Source organism: Pinus tabuliformis, chromosome 8 (genome assembly GCF_031772625.1).
Source record: "Pinus tabuliformis cultivar Carrire ecotype Pingquan chromosome 8, CPIR1, whole genome shotgun sequence".
NCBI lineage: Eukaryota > Viridiplantae > Streptophyta > Pinopsida > Pinales > Pinaceae > Pinus > Pinus tabuliformis.
In genome coordinates, this window is record NC_142294.1 from 1255782961 (window position 1) to 1255805151 (window position 22191).

At 34.8% G+C, this 22191-nt stretch overlaps 1 protein-coding gene across 4 annotated transcripts; it reads left to right on the forward strand.

Annotated features, from left to right (window-relative positions):
• The first annotated feature begins 10102 nt into the window (after positions 1-10102).
• LOC149239938 (plasma membrane ATPase 2-like) lies at positions 10103-16974 on the forward strand. 4 transcript variants are annotated; one of them, XM_089373584.1, is made up of 5 exons: positions 10154-14841; positions 14975-15059; positions 15583-15715; positions 15799-15831; positions 16251-16974. In XM_089373584.1, exons 2-5 carry the CDS (start codon positions 15022-15024, stop codon positions 16842-16844), a joined length of 798 nt encoding a protein of 265 aa, XP_089229710.1. In that variant the 5' UTR covers positions 10154-14841; positions 14975-15021; the 3' UTR covers positions 16845-16974. The 4 variants fall into 4 exon arrangements, with proteins under 4 accessions (XP_089229712.1, XP_089229713.1, XP_089229710.1 ...); XM_089373585.1 differs by having other exon boundaries at positions 10168-14841; positions 14975-15084; XM_089373586.1 differs by having other exon boundaries at positions 10103-15059; positions 16512-16974.
• The last annotated feature ends 5217 nt before the right edge of the window (positions 16975-22191 follow it).

A 22191-nucleotide genomic window follows, 5' to 3' on the forward strand; every position in this document is an offset into this window, starting at 1 on the left:
CTATTGTTTCCTTAGTTCCTCTTCTTCCACTCTTTTCTTTTCTTCCTCTTCCTTCCTCCTTTGTTCCTCCTCCAGTCTCTTCTTTTCTTTCTCTTCTTCCAAACTCTTCTTCGCTTGCTCTTCCCATTCTTATTTCATCTTGAGCTCTTCTGCTTATTTTTGTTTCTCCTCTTGCTCTTTATTTTCATGTCTTTTCTTTTCTTCTTCCTCTTGGGCCCTATGCACCTCTTGGTTTTTCAACAGTTCCTCCTCTAGTTGTTTCTTCCTACTTTCTTCCGCTTGATGTTTCTTCTCAATATGGTCTTCAAGCTGTTGGTCTCCTGATTTCTGTGACCGTCTGAGTTCTTCTTATATTTTCCTCTTGAGCTCTTGATTTTTCCTTACCAAGGTCATAGTTCTTTGCTCCAATTTTCCATCATATTCACCCTCATCTTGGTTGCTCAAGGAATCTTCGGTTTCTTTTCCTTTGTGCTTATTTACTTTCATCGCTACCTTTTGTTGCTTCTTCTTCCTCTTAAGTGAAGTTGACCTTTCTTGTAGGCTCAAATTTTTTTTAAATGCCCAGCTTGCTCATCCTATTTTTCTTGTTGTTCACTTGGGCTAAAATCCCTCACTGCATTGTACCAATTTATAACTTTGTCCTCATGAGTGTTCTTGGTGTGCGGGTTTGACTAGTTGAAATTGGCCTTCTTGCAATGATACGCTACTACTCATTTGGGGTCATAGGTACGATGATTCAGAGTCACAAAATGTAACCCATTTATCTCCTCAGCTTCCTCCTCAACTTCTTTGAAGTTTTCAACCTTGTAAGCCCCAATAGTGATAGGGAAGGTGAGCCAAGATTTCTTCTTCCCTTTACTCAACATATTTGAAAAGCCTTGGGTCATTTGATAACATACCTTCTGCAACAGTAATTTATCGATGGAAAATTAAGAAAGCGCGTGAGGAGTTTTATATGAGCAAAAGACCCTGATGAATGTGCCCTCCTGGATAGGGAACCAATCTGCCACTTTAGTGAGAGTTTCCATGGCCCTCTGCGACATTTAAGGAGGGTCTTCTCCAAAATTAAACTAGTACAATGGGGTGATGAACGTTTCAAAGGCGAAAGCATGTACACTCTTATAGATTGGGTCCCAAAAGATCTTATAGTTTTGGTGTACAGGCTATGTTGCAGCTATGGTCTAGTTGTAGCTCCAATGGTCGAAATGGCATATCACACAAACCACATCCAATAGGTACATGGCCATGTATAACTATAACAATTGGTCCATCCCAGGATGTTTGTCTACAACTATATTAGTCCTTAATGCAAAAACTAAGTTACTGCCCCAGTTGAAAATTGTACCTCTAGTAGCGACGACATACATGATAGGGACTCATGTTCCATGGAAGGTATCGGTGTCAGCCTTGTAGTATAATCGATTCATCATGGCAGTAACGAGTTGGTAAACCTTTTTTAGACCCTTTGTCTTGTACGCTTGGTCATTCTTCACCCGAAACTTGGACAGTCTTGCCACCAATTCCTTAGAATGTCCTTAGTTGGAATTACAAAACTTGACAACCAACGGATCTTAAATGATTCCTCCTTTTCTAGTAACCTGTAATAAGGAACAATGTTTGTCAAAGAGATAGTTGTGAATGCTTCACCTATGTGATTCATTGCTACCCACCTATCTATGTCTATGTTCTGTATAATCCAGTCGATGGTTTCAACGCATGGAAATATAGGAGGATGTGAGGCCACTTTGTGGATCCTAGACCTCTTAACATTGATATACACCTATAAATCCTCCTAGTCTTTAGGGATGTCCTGTTTAGAAAACTCTGCATAAATATCAAACCAGGAGAGCTTGGTGCTCTTGTTAAGGTTGCACGCAGTGTCCCCGTAAATGGGAGGTGGTGGGACCTGGTAAGTTTCCTTTATGTTTCTTTTATAGCTCTTTTGAGAAGCCTTTACTATCGGAGTTGCCATCTCACCAGAGAAAGAGGAGATCAAGATGTACTCAAGATCGACGTCGCCTGGCATGTCAAATAAATAGTCCCACAATCAAAGAGACAACATGAATAATTAAACGTAGGAGAAAAACATAAATCACAACTTCAAAGTTCCTAGAAAGTTCACGGGGAATAATTATGCCTAAGAAAGGTCACAAGGTCACGAAGGTCAGTGAGTCGCAGAGTCGCGAAGGTAAACTATGTGACTTAGCGACTATGGCAGGATAGGTCGCAAGATAAGTCAGGTCGCATAGGTCACATGGTAAGGAAATGTCCCGGGGGTCGCAAAGTCACATGGGTCACAAGGTCACAATGAAGGGAGGTCGCAAGGTCATGAGGGTTGCTAGGTCGCATCCTTTTACCTATCATGGTTTTTGGCCATGTGATCTATTCCTCAGGGAGACTCGACGAAGGAAAAAAAGGCTCAAAATGACTCCCTAGGGACCTACTGGACTAGACAAATTGATCGCTAAGAGGGAAAGCTTGCTTAGGAAAGATATTGGGGCTGAGTGACCGCACAAAAATGAGTTTTGGAGGAAGAATAGGTTAGCTAAGGGTTTCTGATTAAAATGGGTTGTTAACCTTGGATAAAAATCCCTATATTAGGAAGATGCAGGGCCAAGGCAAAGGAAGGGGACAAATGGTAGTAAGTAATGATAACTAGGAAGAGGAAGAGTCACTTGCTTGGCAGGGTTGTGTGCTTCTCCAAATCGCCAAGCCTCTTTGTCCCACGAGAAACCAAAACAAAATGACCAATGAGGTCAGCCTATTTATAATAAAGGTCACAGGTGTAGGGTCGCATTGGTTGCTAGGTCACATGGCGAGGTAATTTACCCTTTTGCGACTTAACGACCCATGCGACCTATCACATGAGGTAGCAAAGTTGTAAGGTCATGAGGTCGCGAGGTGGCTGTTTTTGGGATTTGTGACCTTGCGACCCAATGACCTCATTAGGCGTGATTTCACAAAGTCGCAGGAGGGTGAAAGGTCACAAATATTGTATTGCGACTTAGCAACTTGACTTTTCCAAAATTGAAGTAGGTCACATGGTCGCATGGTTTAGGCTCATGAAAGTTGACTTGATGTGACCTGCAACTTAGGCAGAAAAATAAACCTTTGAGTCACTGAGAGTTAGAATTGTGATGGGGTCATAAGGGTTTCGTCTAATTGATGAAGCTTTGGAAGTAAGTGATAGACACAGACATAGTACAGGGGCTCCAAAATTTTGAAAAGTCAAGAATTTTGGAGGGTTGTTGCAGCGGCTACAATAAAGCCATAACTTGAATCTATCATAGAACCATGCTTATAACCAACATATAACCAAATAAATAAAAATCATAGAACAACCATTAAAGCCACATAATAACAAGTACATTTACTCAAGAAATACAAGAGGAACTTAGCTCTTATTGACATATGCAAAAGCCCGCCAAGTCAGGGACTTCCACCTACCACCTGACCATAGATTGGGTTGAACCAAATATTTCTTTCAACTAATCAACCCTGCCATATTCCAAGCATGAATGTGGGATCTCATGGGATAAACCAATGCATAAAAAACCAAGGGAATCCAAAGTTTAAACCACCTCCACCCTCACACTACCGTGATCTCACCTAAACAAATCCGAAGATCACAAAACCAAACCGAGCTTGGATGCCTCAGAATTCCTTCACCATCTCTTGGAGAATTTTCTTGTCTCCGCCCACTTGTTGAGGGTTTCCCAGAGAAAACCATATCCACCCCTAACCCTTGGGATTTTCTTGAGACCACCTCACCCGAATCCAAAACCTTCCGACAATCCAAATCTCAACCAAGAATGGATCCCGTCACACCATGGTTATCCAGAAATGGCAAGACTAGGCTAAAACCACTGTCGAAACCTAACAAAACCCATGCCAATGACAAAAAATGAACCAAATAGACACATGCATAAACCATGCATGCCAAAATCAACTAGGAAATCATACATGCAACCTGTTACCTACAAGTATTCCAGCTGAAGTTGCTTTATCCAACATTTCCTTATTTGATCCTTTCTTTCCTTTGCCTTCCTTTCCCTTCCTTTGTTTTCTTGTTTTCCTTCTCCTCATGGTTCTCTTCTCATCTCTCAGACTAATTCCAAAACAAATATGAAAAAAAAGGCTCCAAAATTATGCTTGATGTCTTTTTGTTATTGATGCCTCTAATTTCTTCATTTTTCTTTTATTTTCCTTCAATTTCCTCCTCACATGCAACCTATGACCTTTCACCTCCCTTTTCTCCTATTTTCCTTTATTTTCATAAATAAAATACCAATAATTCCTTTTTTCCTTTTCAAATCCTTTACCAATGCCTTTACCAATTTCCCTTGAGCCATAATAAACAACAAGTGATGCCCGCTAGGATACTTTGCCCAACATTCAACTTGGAACACATGTCACGTGACCTTGGTCTTATTTTGCCTGTATTAACTTTATTACATGAAGTTTTAACCCGGGGTTGTTACAATTGTCAACAATTAAATGCTAAATATCTTATATAGAAGGGGATTGCACCATATTCTATTTTTCTTACAGAGTTCATATATATATATCTATATATATATATATGTATGTATGTATGTATGTATGTATGTATGTACGTATGTATGTATGTATTTATTTCATTTTCATTTTCGTTTTTGAGTTAGTAATTTAGTACAAATTTTATTTTATGGGTTGTCTATACAAATTTTATTTTATGGTGGAGGATGTGTGCATGTGAATCAACCAATATTTGGTCATTAATTTAAGTGTCAAACTAAAAATGGGATTTGGTTAAGAATCATCACCAAGCTTGATTTCTACACTTATCTAGCTATTGCAACAATTGATGGATCACACAAATTTTTAGTGGGTTTATTTCTTTCTATTTGCATTTAAATTTTTATATAGAAATGAAAATGGAGCACATATTAGAGTGTTAGTTGTCTGCATTTAAATTCTCTATCGAAAAAGAATCAAAACAAAGGAGCGCACATTGATCTTTGTGTGCAAAATGCATTTTTTTATAAGTCAAATGTCTCTTCCCAAATCACATGCTTAGCAGCCCAGTGAGGTTTGAACACAGGTCGTCTTGCTAATGAAAACCTTTCTCAAATGGTTGCGCTACTAGGACTCGACAAAATGCATTATTGATATCCAATTATTCTATATTCAAAAATACGATTATGGAATGGGACAAACAAAATATGCTCTATGGATATGTAGAATACAGTTTTGTGGGATTGAGAACAATTTTTTTTTTGTATTCAGTATTTTTATTTTATTTTATGTTTTCGTGAATAATATCATGTAAAGTATATATTTTTATGTATATAAATTTTACTTCAGATGTATTATTAGTTAAAATTTATTTATAGGTTTTTCTAACATTATATGTGAGACAAAGAACCTTTGTTTAACTTTTATTTTAGTAAAAAACAATTACTTGTATTTATTTATATTTTATGATTAAATTTAATTATATATATATATAATAAATTAATGTTTGTCTTTTTAAACTTAGAGTAATTAGTTTGTATTTTAATATATAAATGTTTTACTAAATACATTTTGTTAATATTTTCAACCTTTTTCTATAATTCTTTAACTAACTCTATAATCCATATAAATAATAATAATAATAATAATTATTATTATTATTATTATTATTATCTAATATTTATACATTATACATTAGATAACCTTCTTCTTCCAAGATTCTTTAACTATTTTTTAGCTAAAGTAAAAATCATATTATATTAATATGTTTTATATGTTTTATATTAGTAATTTTTATGTGCAAATTTTGTAGCAACATAATTTTTAATTTCAATAACAAAATTTATATTACAACACTGATTACACTTGTTACTAGAATGTATTTAACTAATTTTTTTAACTAAAACAAAAATCATATTATATTAATATGTTTTATATGTATCATGCTAACAAATTTTAGATATAAAATTTGTAACCACATAATCTTTAATTTCAATAACAAAAACTATATTACAGCACTTGTTACCATAATACATACATAACCATCAATTTGTTATCAACTACCTATTTTATTTTTATTTTATTTTTAATATTAAAAAACATTTATTTATTATATGAGGGGTGAGTGGCACCATCTTTTATTTTTCTCAAAATAAAACACTATACACCATTATCTTTCTCAAGAATTTATTTGGCTCCTCGCCCACATCTGGCTGTTTAAGATCTTTATCTCACATAAAAAAATTCAAAATTCTTATATTTGTCGTTACTATGACATAAAAAATTAAGATTCTTATATTTGTCGTTACTATATTATAATTGAAGTGGTTTTCATGAGGCTGGCCTTCCATCATAGCCGTAGAGCTTATCCCACCTCAGATCACATTCGAGCAAAATTCACTCTGACAAATAATCTTGATGTTAAGGTTAAGCCTACATTGATATATTATTGACACATAAAAATGCTAGAAATTATTTAACCAAAACAATATATAATATTACTGTGCAACCTTATTAAAAAAAAAAAAAAAAAAATTTACTTTATTACTTGATAAACCTTGAGTATAACTATTAATTAAAGGGATAATTTCTTTGTTTTATAGAAACATGAATGAAGTTAGGTATAACTATTAATTAAAGGGATAATTTCTTTGCTTTATAGAAACATGAATGAAGTTAGGTATAATTATTAATTAAAGTAATAATTTCTTTGCTTTTGAAAATATGAAGGGATAGATATATTTTATTTTATATTTAATTTTGAGCTTTTCAATGTATTATAGAAGAGAAGTTGTAATGTTATGTTATGTTATATTATATAAACATTTTGATTTAGTAAGTTATTAATAATTTTTGGATTCAGAATTTTGATAATCTATGTTTTTTCTCATTATATTATTCTCTAATGTAGCATATTTTTTCTTGTGAAAAGAAACCCGCAAATTCATTCATCTAAAGAAGAACAAAGTTATATTTTGTATATGCTAAGCACATTCACACAATATCATCTCTGGACAGAACAATAAGGCCAAAAGGCCAAACAAGTAGCAGGGCAAAAAGGCCCACCAAGAAACCCCATAAGGGTCATCAAAAAACCAGAAAAAAAAAACCCTAAAGGGTGCAAATATTTACTAGCCGAAAACACTAGGTAGAAGCTGCCCATAAAGGCCCAACAAAACAAGCCTCCAGCAAACCTTCATTAAAAAAAAAAGCACACAGTCACCCAACAAAAACCCAAGGCAACAAACCCAGATGGAGACAACACAAAACAACGAATGAGCAACCACCAACATGAAGAGGCACGAACCAAGGCATAGTGACAATAGCACCACAAGCCCGCTTCCTCAACTCCCCATATGCAATTGTGAGCAGAGAAACCACAAACACCAAAGAAATCCCACCATAGAGCAACAATAGTGGGATTGATGTGTGACAGCCAGAGGAAATGACATGCATATATAAACAACAACCACTTAGGGCACTGTCAAACCAGAGATGACCCAAGAGAGGAAAAGAGGACTCTAGCAGCTAAAAGAAGACTCTGGTAGCTAGGGTTCCAACTGCCAAACTCCTTCAAAGACAAAACCTCCTCTAATATTATATATATATATATATATATATATATATATATATATATATATATATATATATATATAAATCAATCTAAATTTAAATAGATCTATTAAACAATAAAAAAAAAATCGATTCTTTCTTCAAATTTTATATTAAAAAACCACTTTGACAGATTTGATTTATCAATACTGGATAAATTATAAATTAAAATAAATCTAAGAAAATAAGGTATTATTTATAAAGTGTAAAAATCCCAAGAGAGGTTCCTGTTGGAGAGGTTCCTGGTGGAATGGACCTAGCAGATGCTCTATGTGCTTCTCCGATCTCGAGTCCAATGTCCACATGTTTTTCCAGTGCACCTCAACTCTTCAAATCTGGTATGCTTTATCATTATCTTTTTGTTTCCCTCACCAAATTTTTGCTTCTGTACAGGAAGGTTACAAATGGTGGAGTGATCAATGTCCATCTTTGCTATCCCTGTTTGTAATGGTTGTTTGGCTTTTATGGAAATGGAGGAACGACCGGATTTTCCAAGACTCCAGGTCTCCCTTGGAATCTATTCTGCTGAGGGTTTAGGAACTATCAAATTGTCCTGATGTGTAGGGCTGATGTGTAGGGCTGATGATCATCCATGCATAGGCAAGATCTGTCAATGGTTTTATTTCAAAGATCTGACTGAATCTACATACTGTCTTTTATCTGGCTTAGGAATCTTTTTTACAGAGAGATGGCTTGGATCATTTTATCTGTACAGAACAATTAGAACTGTATCTCTTGGACAGCCGCTTCTTTTATACTGCAATTTGTATTTTGTATGCAACTGTTTTATTATATTTTCTTAATATAATCTATCTGGTTTTTTTCTTCTGAAAAAAAACATGATTAAAATGATAATTTCACAATTTGACCATTTTTATCCCTTCTAATTTATTTTTAATATTCTAATTGCAGAATGTGGGAATTTGATAGGTCGAGTTATTTTTGCCACTCAAAAACTGTCAATACCAATCACAGTCACTCAGAAAGCTCAAGACTCGCCCTCTTCTGACACACCTTATCCCCTTTATCTAGAAACACCAATCCCCTTTATCTTATTAATCGGAAAAAAATGTTGTATAAATCCTCTATCAGCCCTCTCCTACATCAGATGGCCCAGAGAGATCCACGATTTCTGTAAACTGTTTAGCATGTGTCTGTAATGTTCATGTACCTATGGATTGATGGAAATAAAACAAAACAGACCATAGTTACCAAATTCGAATTCGAATTCAAATTCGAATTCGATTCGATACGAAAAAAATTCAACCCTATAAAATTCAATACGGAAAAAATTCGACATTATATATCTTACACATACTTAATTTTTATTTTTATTTATTTTTATTTTTAATTTTAATTTAAATAAGCAATCATTGTATGAAAATTCATTAAATCATTGTATTTACTTATTTCCAATGTTAATTTAGCAATCAGTCCATTATAAAATTACTTCAGCCCACGTTCATAAATTCAATGATTAATGTTTTGAGTTGAGAGAGGATGACCTAACTTGCAACAATTGGCTAAATTTCTTATTTACTAATGAAAATTACCATTATAAGTTAATAATGAGAGACAATGTTAAAAAGCTAAAAAAAACAAAAACAAAAACAACCTTTATGCACTAAATAAATATTACAAGTGTGAATAATGTCACATTTATAATTAATTATAACAGTTTAAAATAAATATATAACTTAGTTAATTTTAATATATATGGTGATATTTATCTTATAGAGATTGCCTAAAGCCCCCACAAAATCAGCATTTTAGGAATTCAAATTTTATGGGTGTTGCATTGATCCGACAGAATTTGGACTGAGAATGGGCCAGCGCCTAACGAGCCATATATCAAGTATTAAATGCACCCGGAGATGCACGCGACATAACTCGTTAACACGCAAAATGCAAAACTCTTCACTAAATAAAAAAAAGGCATTTTGCGTGTTAACGAGCTATGTCGCGTGCATCTCCGGGTGCATTTAATACTTGATATATGGCTCGTTAGGCGCTGCCTGAGAATGGTATCTCGTGTCAGTCGATTTAAGTCTTGCGATCGGTCCCATCGACTTTGTTTGATAGTGGGATGTCGTGTGGGTCGGCATTGGCAAGAGCTAATCAGTCATATATTGAGTATTAAATGTCTTTATGTAGGCTGGCCAGCTATGTATGCCATGTATGTCATGTGGCGCTGCGTTTATCTCCGGCGGGGACCTTTATTGCCTTTCCGGCAGCCGCTGCGGGACCCACCAATTATAGCCCGGGCCCAAAACATAGCACCCTCCAAAACCAAATCGCGCGCCAAAACGCATTCGTGACCCTCCCAAACTCTGCAACCCGCCTTCAGGAAGCTCTGCAACCCGCCTGTCAGGAAGCGCTGCAACCCGCCTGTCAGGAAGCTCTGCAACCCGCCTATCTGAAGCTCTGTTCAACCGAGGAATTTTGGAGGTATGATTGACATTTTTTTTTACGAAGAACGAGCGTTTTACAGCTTGTAAGATATCCCTTTATGGCTCTGTGATGTTATAGCTTACCTTATGAACAGAGGCCAATGCTCAACAGCACTAAAATACAGACATCAAAAGACTAAATTGTACATATAGTAACGATTTTGAAGTTACCACATACATCTATGATCCAAAAACGCTAGATGTCCGAACAAAAAACAGCAATCCTGTGCAGTAGCTTGATACTCGGAAATCACAGAGGCATTCGATCGATTGCATTTTTCTTGCTTACAAGAAAAATAGCAAACAGCAGTTGCCAGACACAAAAACGCCATTTGAACAAGGGTTTCTTTATCTAAGTATATATCCCTTGAGGGCCTTGCAAAGCTTTAATCTACAGCAATGGTCGTTGGCTAGAACATCTTAAGCAGAATCTCTTTTCGGGAACATGGCCAACATTCCCCACGACCCCAAAACTTTACAAGAAGGGTTTCAATCAAGCTTACACCCTAGATCTCGCCCCACCGAGGCTTACAATTCAAGCCTGGACCACATTGTAGCAATCTAATAACTCATTCAGGCTGCAATATATTAATTCACAGTTACTTTGTAGATCAGCTTGATGAATTTGCTAATTTACATTCCTCTTGGTACATTCGTTGAATTTTTCTCCATGAATTTCAGCCATAGCCCTTTCAGTGAAGAACGGAGACCCATTTCAGTTTTAAAAAACACTATTTTGCAGGCCTAAATTTGAGAAGTAGCTTCACTTACAGTCCATCCTTCACTAACAATGGCAGCAGGTCTCCATTTGACAATACTATATGCTGTTTTTAGCCTTTTCTTTGCAGTCCTTTGAGATTGAACCATTTTCACTAATTGGTTTTTGTGGTTCCATCAAATTTCATTTTTATGGAACAGGGCAGCCATGCTTACAAGTAACTGCTATAAAAGTTCTTCATTACTTGTCAAAAAATTTACAAAGTAAATTAAGTTGGATTATTTTACAGTGCACAATTCCTTCTGGGCAAGTAAAGTAATCTGATCTTGAAGTTCCTAAAGCTTCTAAGGGAACTTCAGCTTTCTAGATAAATACCAGTCAAGATTGGTCATGGCATGCTATCTAAGGCCAGGATCTGCTACTTTCCTTAATAATGCAGCATTTAGCTGTTCTTGCGTATATACAATACCTGTCATATTCAGAATAACCGTTTGAATCATCAACTCTTTCACTGTGGATACACTGGCATGATGAACTTCAAGTTCAAGCTCTTTAAATGCAACCATCATTCTTGCAACGGGATGGTTCTGCTTAGGACACTGAACTCTGACCATGGCCTCTCGACCGAGGATTCGAACTTCAAGCTCAATATTAGGACACTGAATTTTCGAACCAAAGCCTTTGACATCTGCTGGTTTTCTTTTTCTTTCTGTTGGAAAATGTTTGTAAGTCATAGACTTTAAGTTTGTTTTGTTTTTGGTAAATATAGCATACAGGAACCTGAACAGTTTTTGAATCACTTTTTTTGACATATATCCACTTTATGGAAATAGTCCTTTATTGGTTCTGAACTGTAGAGAGTCTGTAGGCAGGTTACATCACATGTATTTTTAAATTGGCATGCTAATGAAATAATGTCATGGCATGATGATGTGGCACAAAGTCATCTCTACGATGATGTAGCATGGTTACATGGTGCTGACATGGCATGTATACATGATGTGGATTAAGGTGCCCAAGAGAAGGAGGCTAGGTGGCAACCAATGGTTAGAGGTGATGTGGATGGAAAAGTACTGAATAGTGGGATGTTGAGAGATTAGATCTCAAAGTATTAGGGGATCAAGCTTCACACTATTGGATGATCAGGAGATTAGGTACCAAGGATATGGATGTTTTCTATTGGGATTCTATCTTGATACTTATATAACCTGATACTATTATGATGTGGACTAGGTATAATGATGTGGATCCATTATAATTGTGTCCCTATGCAATGTGGAGATGTGGACAATGTTTGCCACATGTAAAGTACATATGCTAACATAGCACTTAGCGGGAAATTTTTTCATATGGGCTTAATTTTAAGCTTGAATGTAATACCCAATAAAAGATGAAATACTTACAAAAAGTATTTGTAAGTCATTGGGTATTTACATTCTTCTCTATTGATTTCTTTTGTAATATTGTGTGGATTAGTTGACTTAGGCTTTCGTTTCTTGTCATATGGAACTTGGATGCCTGAAGAATTTGACTGAGGCTTTAGTTTCCTGTCAAATGGGACTTGGATTCCTGAATTCTTCTGGCAGGATTTTTCAAAAATTGCCTTCTTTCAACAAGAATTAGAATGAAATTATCATAAGGCTCCATATTTCCTGCACATAAAACAAATTTATCAAAAAGAACCAATTTCTTCCTTAACCTGATAGAGTCCTTTCTCTGTCACAAAGATAAAGATCATACAGAAAATTGTTAAGACTGCTTGCAACCAGGAATCCTTTACATGAATCATTTGTTTCTGTTTTCCTTTGCTTACATACTGTTCACAATATTATGTCCCTTCACAACCTTCGGCAGTATTCTTGAGCTTCCCATTCAAGTCTCTCTCATTGCCTTTCAAGACAATGTCCCCCTTGACATAATTTTGCTGTTCATCTATCAGAATTTCTTCCTTCATGACAGATTCTGCTATAGAAACTCTCGGCTGGTCTTCACTTTCTATTGGCATCCATTCACTAAACATTTTATTAGCTATTTTATTCTCATAATCAATTAATAAATTCTGATTTTCTGAAAGTGAATCATTTACCTTTGGATCTATAACTACTATCTCTGTATCATCTTCTTGTCCCAGCTTCACAAATTCTTTATCTCTAAGCATCACTTGCTTCCCACTCATTAACAGTACATTAGATTACTCCTTGGCTTCTTCATCCTTTAAGGGTAACTCATGCTTCTGATCATTCTTTTCAAGGGTCTAAGTGTTCTGTCTCCCATCATAAATGTTTTTCCTGTCATATTGCCAAGGTCTGCCTAATAGAACATGGCAAACATCGATAGGCATTATGTCACACAGCACTTGATCTTTGTAACTTCCAATATAGAACTCAACCTGACATTGTTCATTTACCAACACTTGGTGACGAAACCTTGTACGGAGTAGGATGTGGCATTCCTCCCAGCTCCAAATTTGTTCACCATTTCTGCAGAAACTAAATTATCAGTGCTGCCATTATCAATGATTAATTTACAACACTTACCTTCTGACTCCCACGCTATTCTAAACAAGTTCTTTCTTTGAATTGGTTCACACACTTCCTTGTTTGGCTTCAACAATACCCTGTTCATCAATAGAATTTCTCCTATTTCTGGAACTTCAGTATGTGCTTCTTCTTCTTTAAGTTCATTTTCGGCTTGTGCAATTTGTACCTTTCTCTGTACTACAACATTCTCCAGACAATCCACTTTATGGAAATAGTCCTTTATTGGTTCTGAACTATAGAGAGTCTGTAGGTAGGTTACATCACATGTATTTTTAAATTGGCATGCTAATGAAATAATGTCATGGCATGATGATGTGGCACAAAGTCATCTCTACGATGATGTAGCATGGTTACATGGTGCTGACATGGCATGTATACATGATGTGGATTAAGGTGCCCAAGAGAAGGAGGCTAGGTGGCAACCAATGGTTAGAGGTGATGTGGATGGAAAAGTACTGAATAGTGAGATGTTGAGAGATTAGATCTCAAAGTATTAGGGGATCAAGCTTCACACTATTGGATGATCAGGAGATTAGGTACCAAGGATATGGATGTTTTCTATTGGGATTCTATCTTGATACTTATATAACCTGATACTATTATGATGTGGACTAGGTATAATGATGTGGATCCATTATAATTGTGTCCCTATGCAATGTGGAGATGTGGACAATGTTTGCCACATGTAAAGCACATATGCTAACCGGGAAATTTTTGCCACATGTAAAGTAATTAGCACTTAGCGGGAAATTTTTTCATATGGGCTTAATTTTAAGCTTGAATGTAATACCCAATAAAACATGAAATACTTACAAAAAGTATTTGTAAGTCATATACTTAGTATGTTTTGTTTTTGGTAAATATAGCATACAGGAACCTGAACAGTTTTTGAAATACTTACAAAAAGTATTTGTAAGTCATATACTTAGTATGTTTTGTTTTTGGTAAATATAGCATACAGGAACCTGAACAGTTTTTGAATCACTTTTTTTGACATATATCCACTTTATGGAAATAGTCCTTTATTGGTTCTGAACTGTAGAGAGTCTGAAAAGACACCCTTTCTGGAGCTTTCAAGAGTTTAGCTTTTCCTGGTTCTGAAGTTTATAAGGGAGATATGCAGATCTAAATGCCCCAATACCTTTTTGCCTTGTAAGTGCAGTAGTACATTCTGAGTGTGATTTCTTTCCTACTTGACTGGAAATGACGATTTTGATCAAGGGAAAAAAGAATAGTGAGATCATTTAAAAATTGACACAACTCAAAATGTATTACTCATGGCTCTGGATCCTTAACGAAAAAAGAAATGGGGTTCTTTGACAAGGTACCTACTATCTGATCTCTAATACAAAAGGGTCAGAAAATGGAAAAGAAAATATTAAAAAGGCATGTTGACACCTGACCACCTAGCCCTAATGGCCACCATCTTTAAAGCACAGGAAGGGATTGGAGGAAGATGGAGACAGAGTAGCAGCCACACAGACAGCCAAAGACTGTATTTTCTGAGATCGACAGGAAGTACAAAGTAACATCTGTGGGCAGAACTTCTTCTGTATCATTCTAATATATTTCTGGAATTTTGTCTGCTCCAAGAGGATTTTCTCCAGTTGAGATCTCCTTTGTTAAATTTATGGTGTGGATTTTTTTGGTTGTTGCAGTTAATAATGTATCTGCAGTTCTATTGATGGCACAATGAGTCGTAATTATGACTGGGAATATGCTCAGGTCGAACGATAACAATAAGTATGGTTTAAACTTTACATAGAAGGTTATTCCAATTTCCTTTTGCTGAAATACAGTGCACAATTACTATAACAGCAGATTAGAGGTGTAGTTAGATGCAGAGCCTTCTACACAAAAGGCTTTATTCTTAGTGTGCCTTGCAAGTAGCAAAATCTGTAGCAGATCACCCTTGCTCACACAAAATCCACTTAGCTGTTAAATCCAAAGAGTAGCAATAAGTCTGTAAATGTATTTGGCTGTTCCCTTTTTCCTATCTAGCATTTTGGTTTTGTAGCATTTTCTGTTAGGTTTAGATAAGAGGGGCTGGAAGGTTGTACTCTGCATCTAGAAATTTCAGTTGTTTGAGTGTGTCATGGGATCTCTGTTATTTGCTGTTACCTTTCAGAAAAATGCTTCGTTAAAGAATTTGCATCATTATGTTTGGGTTTATCTTTCGGGAATTCGTGCTTTTAATCGTTAATAGCATGTCTTAGCTTTATAAAATATATTCAATTCTAACTGAAAAAAAGTATTGACAATGCAGAAAATCAGTGGCAGATGCAACTGATGCAGCTAGAAGTGCGTCTGATATTGTGCTTACTGAGCCAGGGCTGAGTGTTATTATTAGTGCTGTTTTAACAAGTCGGGCAATCTTTCAGAGAATGAAGAATTACATGGTATGTAGCATGGTATTTTTGGTTTGCTTACGCACATGTTTACCTCTCACACGAGAACTAATAACTGGTCTGTATGCCCACAGATATATGCTGTGTCAATCACTATTCGTATTGTGGTAAGTACTAAGATATCTCTAGTTAATTCACAGCACGTGCAATTCTATGCTGTCAATGGCACACCTGTACATCTCTGCATGTCTTTTCCCATATGTTTATCATCTCATCATCTTCTGATTCCACTGATTACTCCTCCAACTTCCAAGTCAAGTCCTTCATCTCCAGATCTGATCTGCTGCCCGCACCAGTCATTGTGCCCTTTCCTCTGTCCCATGATTAATGTCCTTCCAGATCTTCTTCACTGAGCAATCAATCCAGTTCTGATAGGCCTTTCTACCCCCATTTTGTGATAGGCCTTTTCTACCCCCATTTTCTGATAGGATCTGATCCTCTCACTGTGTATGGGCATTGGGTTTTGAATTACAGTTTCTGTAATTGGTTTGGAGAGTGTCTGTTCATGGATTCAAAAATGTTTCAGTTGGACCAGATGGATCAATTTGGGCTTGAGCCTGCTGATATGGATACATTCAATATGACTGCAGTCAACCCTGAGGAATTGTTGCAGCTTGACTCTGCCTGCCCATCACTGTTTGGTGGGTTGATGCAGTTTGATTCTAACAACAAGCACAACAATTCAGACTCCTCCCCCTGTCAGTCTCCTGATGGTCCGGTATTCCCTGCATTTGAAGGGTTGAATTTTTGCAACAACCTGAGCATTAATACAAATTATGTGTTGCAGAGAGGCAATGCAGCAGGTTCATGTGACAGCATTAACGATACTGATACCAACAGCAACATCTCACCTGCAGGCTCTGAAGATCTCAGAAAGTCAAATAGCTGCAACAGCAGTGAAGCCACCCAAGACCACAAGAAAGTGGCAATAAGAGATGTGTTTAAAAATTACAAAAATTTATTGATGGCTTTGATATATTTATGTCAAACCTCAACTGTGATATCAAGCTTCACTGTAACTTGTATATTATGTATCAACATTATTAGATATGCATGTGATAACATTGAACGTACTGCTCTATTCCTCCATGGCAAGCAGTTGTTGTGGTTCCACCATTGAAATTTTCTCTTGGGTGGGTTCCTAGGTGCATGAATAAATCAGAGCCCGTTCTCCTCGTTTTCTACTTTGTAAGACATTACATTTGTTATTGAAATGGAAATGTCAAAAAAAATATGGAGATGCATCAATCTCTTCTTTTTTATAAAACTCTTGGCTCTGCGATATTTTTCAATTCAATTCCATTTGTACATTGGTATGCATTTAGTATCAGTTGGCTCACGGCCTTGGATGTACTGATACAACCTGAATCAACAACACATGGTTGTGGTTGCAATGTGGTATCTTTTTCAATAACACGAATTGAAATGAAATGTTGTCAAACAATTGAATTCTCTCTGGTTTATCGATGAAATGTAATCAAACAATTAAATTCGTTCTTGTTTATCGATAAAATAGGATCAAATAATTGAATTAGCTCTTTAAAATATTTTAAAATTCTACCTTCCATCATCCAAGTCACTCAAATGCTATCCATATCACTCACAATGAAGAATGGACATCTTCAATGGTATAGATTTACATGTGCATTTTTAGCTTTTTCGGTGGAAGTACTCTCGTATAAATGCCTTGGCATTTCTCTTTTGGCTTGCTATCTTTTTGAAACTTTACATAAATACATATCAATCACAGCGAGCCATCCGAACCCTCAGAAACCAGGAAGGCTAAGTTACATAGCCATATATCATGCTCTAAGTAATTTCCACTGAACAAACTTTAGCAGTCTGTGACATGTGGCAGCATCACACTAAAATGAATTCTAGGAACTGCATCATTTGTGTAAATTGGCTGCTTGTTTCTTACAAAAAAAAAAATGCTCAAAGACTCGGTATCATGAAATATTCGGCACACTGGCATGAGAAGACATCGGTAAAGCTGCGAGTTTCATACTTTGGCATTATTGATTATCATTATACTTGTAAAATGAATCATTGAAATACTCGGCCATGGAAAGACTGGGTAACTTTGGTTTGTACATGGAGTGGAATAAATTTGAAGAGAAGGGTTACATTTATATTTTGATATTTAGTTTGTAGGAATAAATTTGAAGATAAAGGTTACATTTATATTTTGACATTTTAGTTTGATATTAATATGATAAATTAAATTGTTTTTAATATAAAAATGAAAAAAATTTGAAAAATTATCTATATTTTACACATTAAGTTTTTTATTAAATCAATTTTATACATTAGATTAGAACATATATATAGATTCACTAATATTATTAATCTATAGGAATGAAGGAGTTTAATAAGATTATTTACTATACCTTTTATAAAAATTATATGGAGCAACTTTAATTGGAACATTTGTTTATAGTATATATAGGAATCATATGGAGATAATTCAATATAATTATTTTTTTATCTGGTAGCTATTATTCTTCATATATAATGAAATTGTTTTACTGGACATGGAAGTTTGCACATTTATCAGTGGTCTACTTACAATAACTTCTACAACAATCATTTCAATCAAGAATGGATCCCTGTGTAATGAACTAGATTCAAATCTGGCATATACTTATGACAATGATAAGATCAGTATTTCTGGTTTGGGAATTCGGTCCTTGAAAGTGAGTTCAATTTGAAGAAATAATATGGCACAAGTATGTTAAGAAATGTCAAGTTCTCATGTACAAATCATTGAAGCTTCAAATAATCATTAATGGCATGTCTGTGTAGTCCAATGTGTCGGTAAGTGAAAAGGCAGTGTTGAATGTGTGAATTGCATTAAGCTTACATCCTGATGCAGTTCATCACGGACTGACATAATCAAGACGATAGCTATAGCTAAGGATTGTCATATACAAGCTTGAAGCATCTATGAGTGGGAAAGTAACCAATCATCCAGAAGCATTAATTCAGTCTTCTAGCAAAGAAGAAATTTAGTAACTCATTGTTCACCAGACAAAGTCTTATAATTATCTTACAACAGTAGGGTTATATGTATACTTGATAGGCATTGTTGATTCTGAATGAAAAGACAAAGGACATAACAATAATAAGGATATCAACAGTTGGGCCTTCATCATTTCACTATATCATTATTTTAGGATATATTAATGAAAGAATAAGGAGAGGGATGGGGTGCCCTATTTATTTCCTACTTAATGATACTTTATCTAGGTCAGTTGTGTCCTTTGGCCGTCAACTCTCGTTTATTGTCTTTATATGCAGAGAATGTAGATTTTTTAACATATTGAGCATTTGTTTTGGGAAACTTTAGTTCGGGATTCGAAGTGATATTGACCTGGGGACTATGGGGCAAAGATATGAATAAGTCATTATAGGTTGGCCTCTTATACTTGTTCATGACATTGATGATTGCATCAACTGTCCTACAGTTTTTATCTCCCCAAAAAGGAAATTAGAATAGGAATTTTACATTGCACTGTTGTAGCATGTGCAGTATTTCTTTTTCTTAATAGGTTGGATACACTTCTACGAGGGAAGATATAGTATAGGAAGTTTCCATCAGTCTCATATCTTGCATGCCTGTATCATACTGTGATATATTTTATGGCTTTAAGAATGTGATTCGCATGAACAGCTCATGGTGATATAAAAGTAGTTGGAAGAGATATGAGTTCTCCCATGTTGTATGAAACAAAATGTATATTATGTTGAGCTGATCCGTGTGTGCTTTGCAAGAAATTATACATTATTAACTGTAAAGCACTGTGATTCTTGTTGGCTTCTTCATTTACCAATTTTAGCTAGCTGTTTCTTGTCTGACATAAAGATACAAAATCTCTAAATTTTCTTTATAGACAATCTTTTAACCAATAGAAATTTACATGCTTGTCTTTATAATTGAAATTCATCGTACAAGGTTTCAAAGACTGGAAAAGCAGAGAGTTCTAATCTCTTTTCTGTTATGGTTTTCCACTTTAATGCTTTTGTGGCAGAATTGAGGAAGAGATTGCAAGGCAAACTGCTATTGTCAAAATGAGCATCAAAGATACTGAAGAATATGAACAACAGAGGCAAGAGCTTATTGAAGCTCATGATAAAAGGAGAAAGGAGTTAAAATTAATACACTTACAAGAGGAAGTAACTTTTTAGAAGGAATTTGAGCAAGAAAGGCTTCAAATCTTGGAGAAGTATGCCAAGAGAAGGCAAGAGGCAGCACAAAGCATCAACTTGTAGTCAGAACAGAACCAACAATGGAACTAGATAAAATATATAATAGGGTGGTTTTGTCAAGATTTTCTAAAACCTCTGCAGGGCATACAACCATATGGAAATGTACAAAGGACATAAGCTGTTGACCCTCCTTCAGTTTTGAGAAGAATCTGTCTCATACAATAACTTGTGTTCTTTATTTATTAACTTTATTTATTAAGATTATGGCATCTTCAAAGGCATCATGGGCATGTAGGGCTTCATTGATATATGCGTACATTGCATCATTCTAGGGCAAACCATGTACCTAAGAAAATTAACTTCATACTAGGTTAGAGTTTGTCATTATTATGCATCAATGTTCCTAGGAGGGTTTCATGGTATGGAATTCTTCATCTCACATTAGATTACGCATCAACTATTTTTGGCCTGTCATCATATAGATATGGATATAGCTAGGGTTTGCATCAGAAATGACTTATACTTCACCAATGTTGTGAAAAGCAACAAACCAGATGTAAATAACCTTCTTTTGTTACTTTCATTTATTCCCATGGCATCCATCCAAGTGGAAATCAACACTATTAAAGAGGTAGCATCGGAAACTTGAAATTAAAATTAAATTCAAATGAAGCTACAATAATATTCGCTGAACCACTAGTAGGTTAAGAATAATTAGTTCACCTCAAATATAATGTACATAATTGGACACATGAATTCAGTTATAACATGATTGGACATCTAAGGTGAATGATATTACAAAACCAAAAAAAAGTACATTAACGAGTATTTTACTGAAAGAACCACGGTATGAGAATCCCAAGAAAAATGACAACCATGGTGTATACACATAGTCGAGACCTATATTGATGCTGATCAAACTAAATGATTCACCTTTTACCTTGTCAAAATTACAGTGAACTAGGGAGGCTTCTCTGCAAGATTTTTGAGCATAGGAATAAAATCTTAAATCAAACTAAATAATTCTTTTCTTTCGGTCCGATAGACCAAAGTTTGGTCTCAATGGACGTTAACCACCACCACCATCATCATCAATAAAAAAATGAATATGTTCTAAAGTAATTAGAAGTAAAAAAATGTGTAAGTAAGATGTTTAAATCTTATAATTTGATTATTGATAAAATATTTTAATAAGAATTCTATAATAAAAACAATGAATATGTTGTAAAGAAATTGGAAGTAAAAAAATGTGTGAGTAAGATGCTTAAATCTTAAAATTTGGTTATTGATAAAATATTTTAATACGAATTCTATAATAATAAATATGTTGTAAGGTAATTGGAAGTAAAAAAATGTGAGTAAGATGTTTAAATCTTATAATTTGGTTATTGATAAAATATTTTAATACGAATTAATATTGACATATACTTGAAAATATGTTAACAATAGAAAACCATTTTAATTTGTGTCATGTTATGTAAAATGTTTTAATGTCAATTGTGTATATATATCATTTAAAAAAAAATTGTATATATCATGAAAAATTAAGTTTTTATGGTTAAAATGTTTATTTTGTTATATACTCATTTTATTCAGCGTTTAAAAATACAATTTAAACAATGAAAAATAACACATTGTATTTTATATTGTAAAGAAATTTGAACGTGAAGAAAATTAATTCCTCTAAACTCATGTTAGATTTGTATTTAAAATAGATATATATTATTAAATTATGAGTAATTATTATAAAATTTAAAAGTATTAATTTAATATTATTTTTAATTGGAAAAAAAATATATAGAAAGGAAAAACAAACATAAGGAACGAGATAATAATAGCTCAAAATCTTAAGTAAAAATCTACCCCGTTGGGAATTATTATTGAAATATTCTACATAACATATTATTCTTTTGAGAAATAAAGGTGACAAAGAATAATCACCGATTTCAAAAATCTAAATAATGCGAGCCATGTAACGCTGTTAATATTTTTTTTTACATAAATCTATACTTTATAAAAGTTAAGTGCAGAAAGATTCCATGTCAGAGAATTGAATTCGTTACAGCTTCTTGTACTGTACACTGCGTAAATGCCTTCCCACAAAGCGTCGGTTGCTGTTTTAGCGGTCGGAAAGGCGATAAAGGTGTCCGCTGGAGATAAACGCAGCGCACCCATGACATACATAGCTGGCCAATCTATACAAGCCAATCTATATAAGGACATTTAATACTGAATGTATGACTGATTAGCTCTTGCCG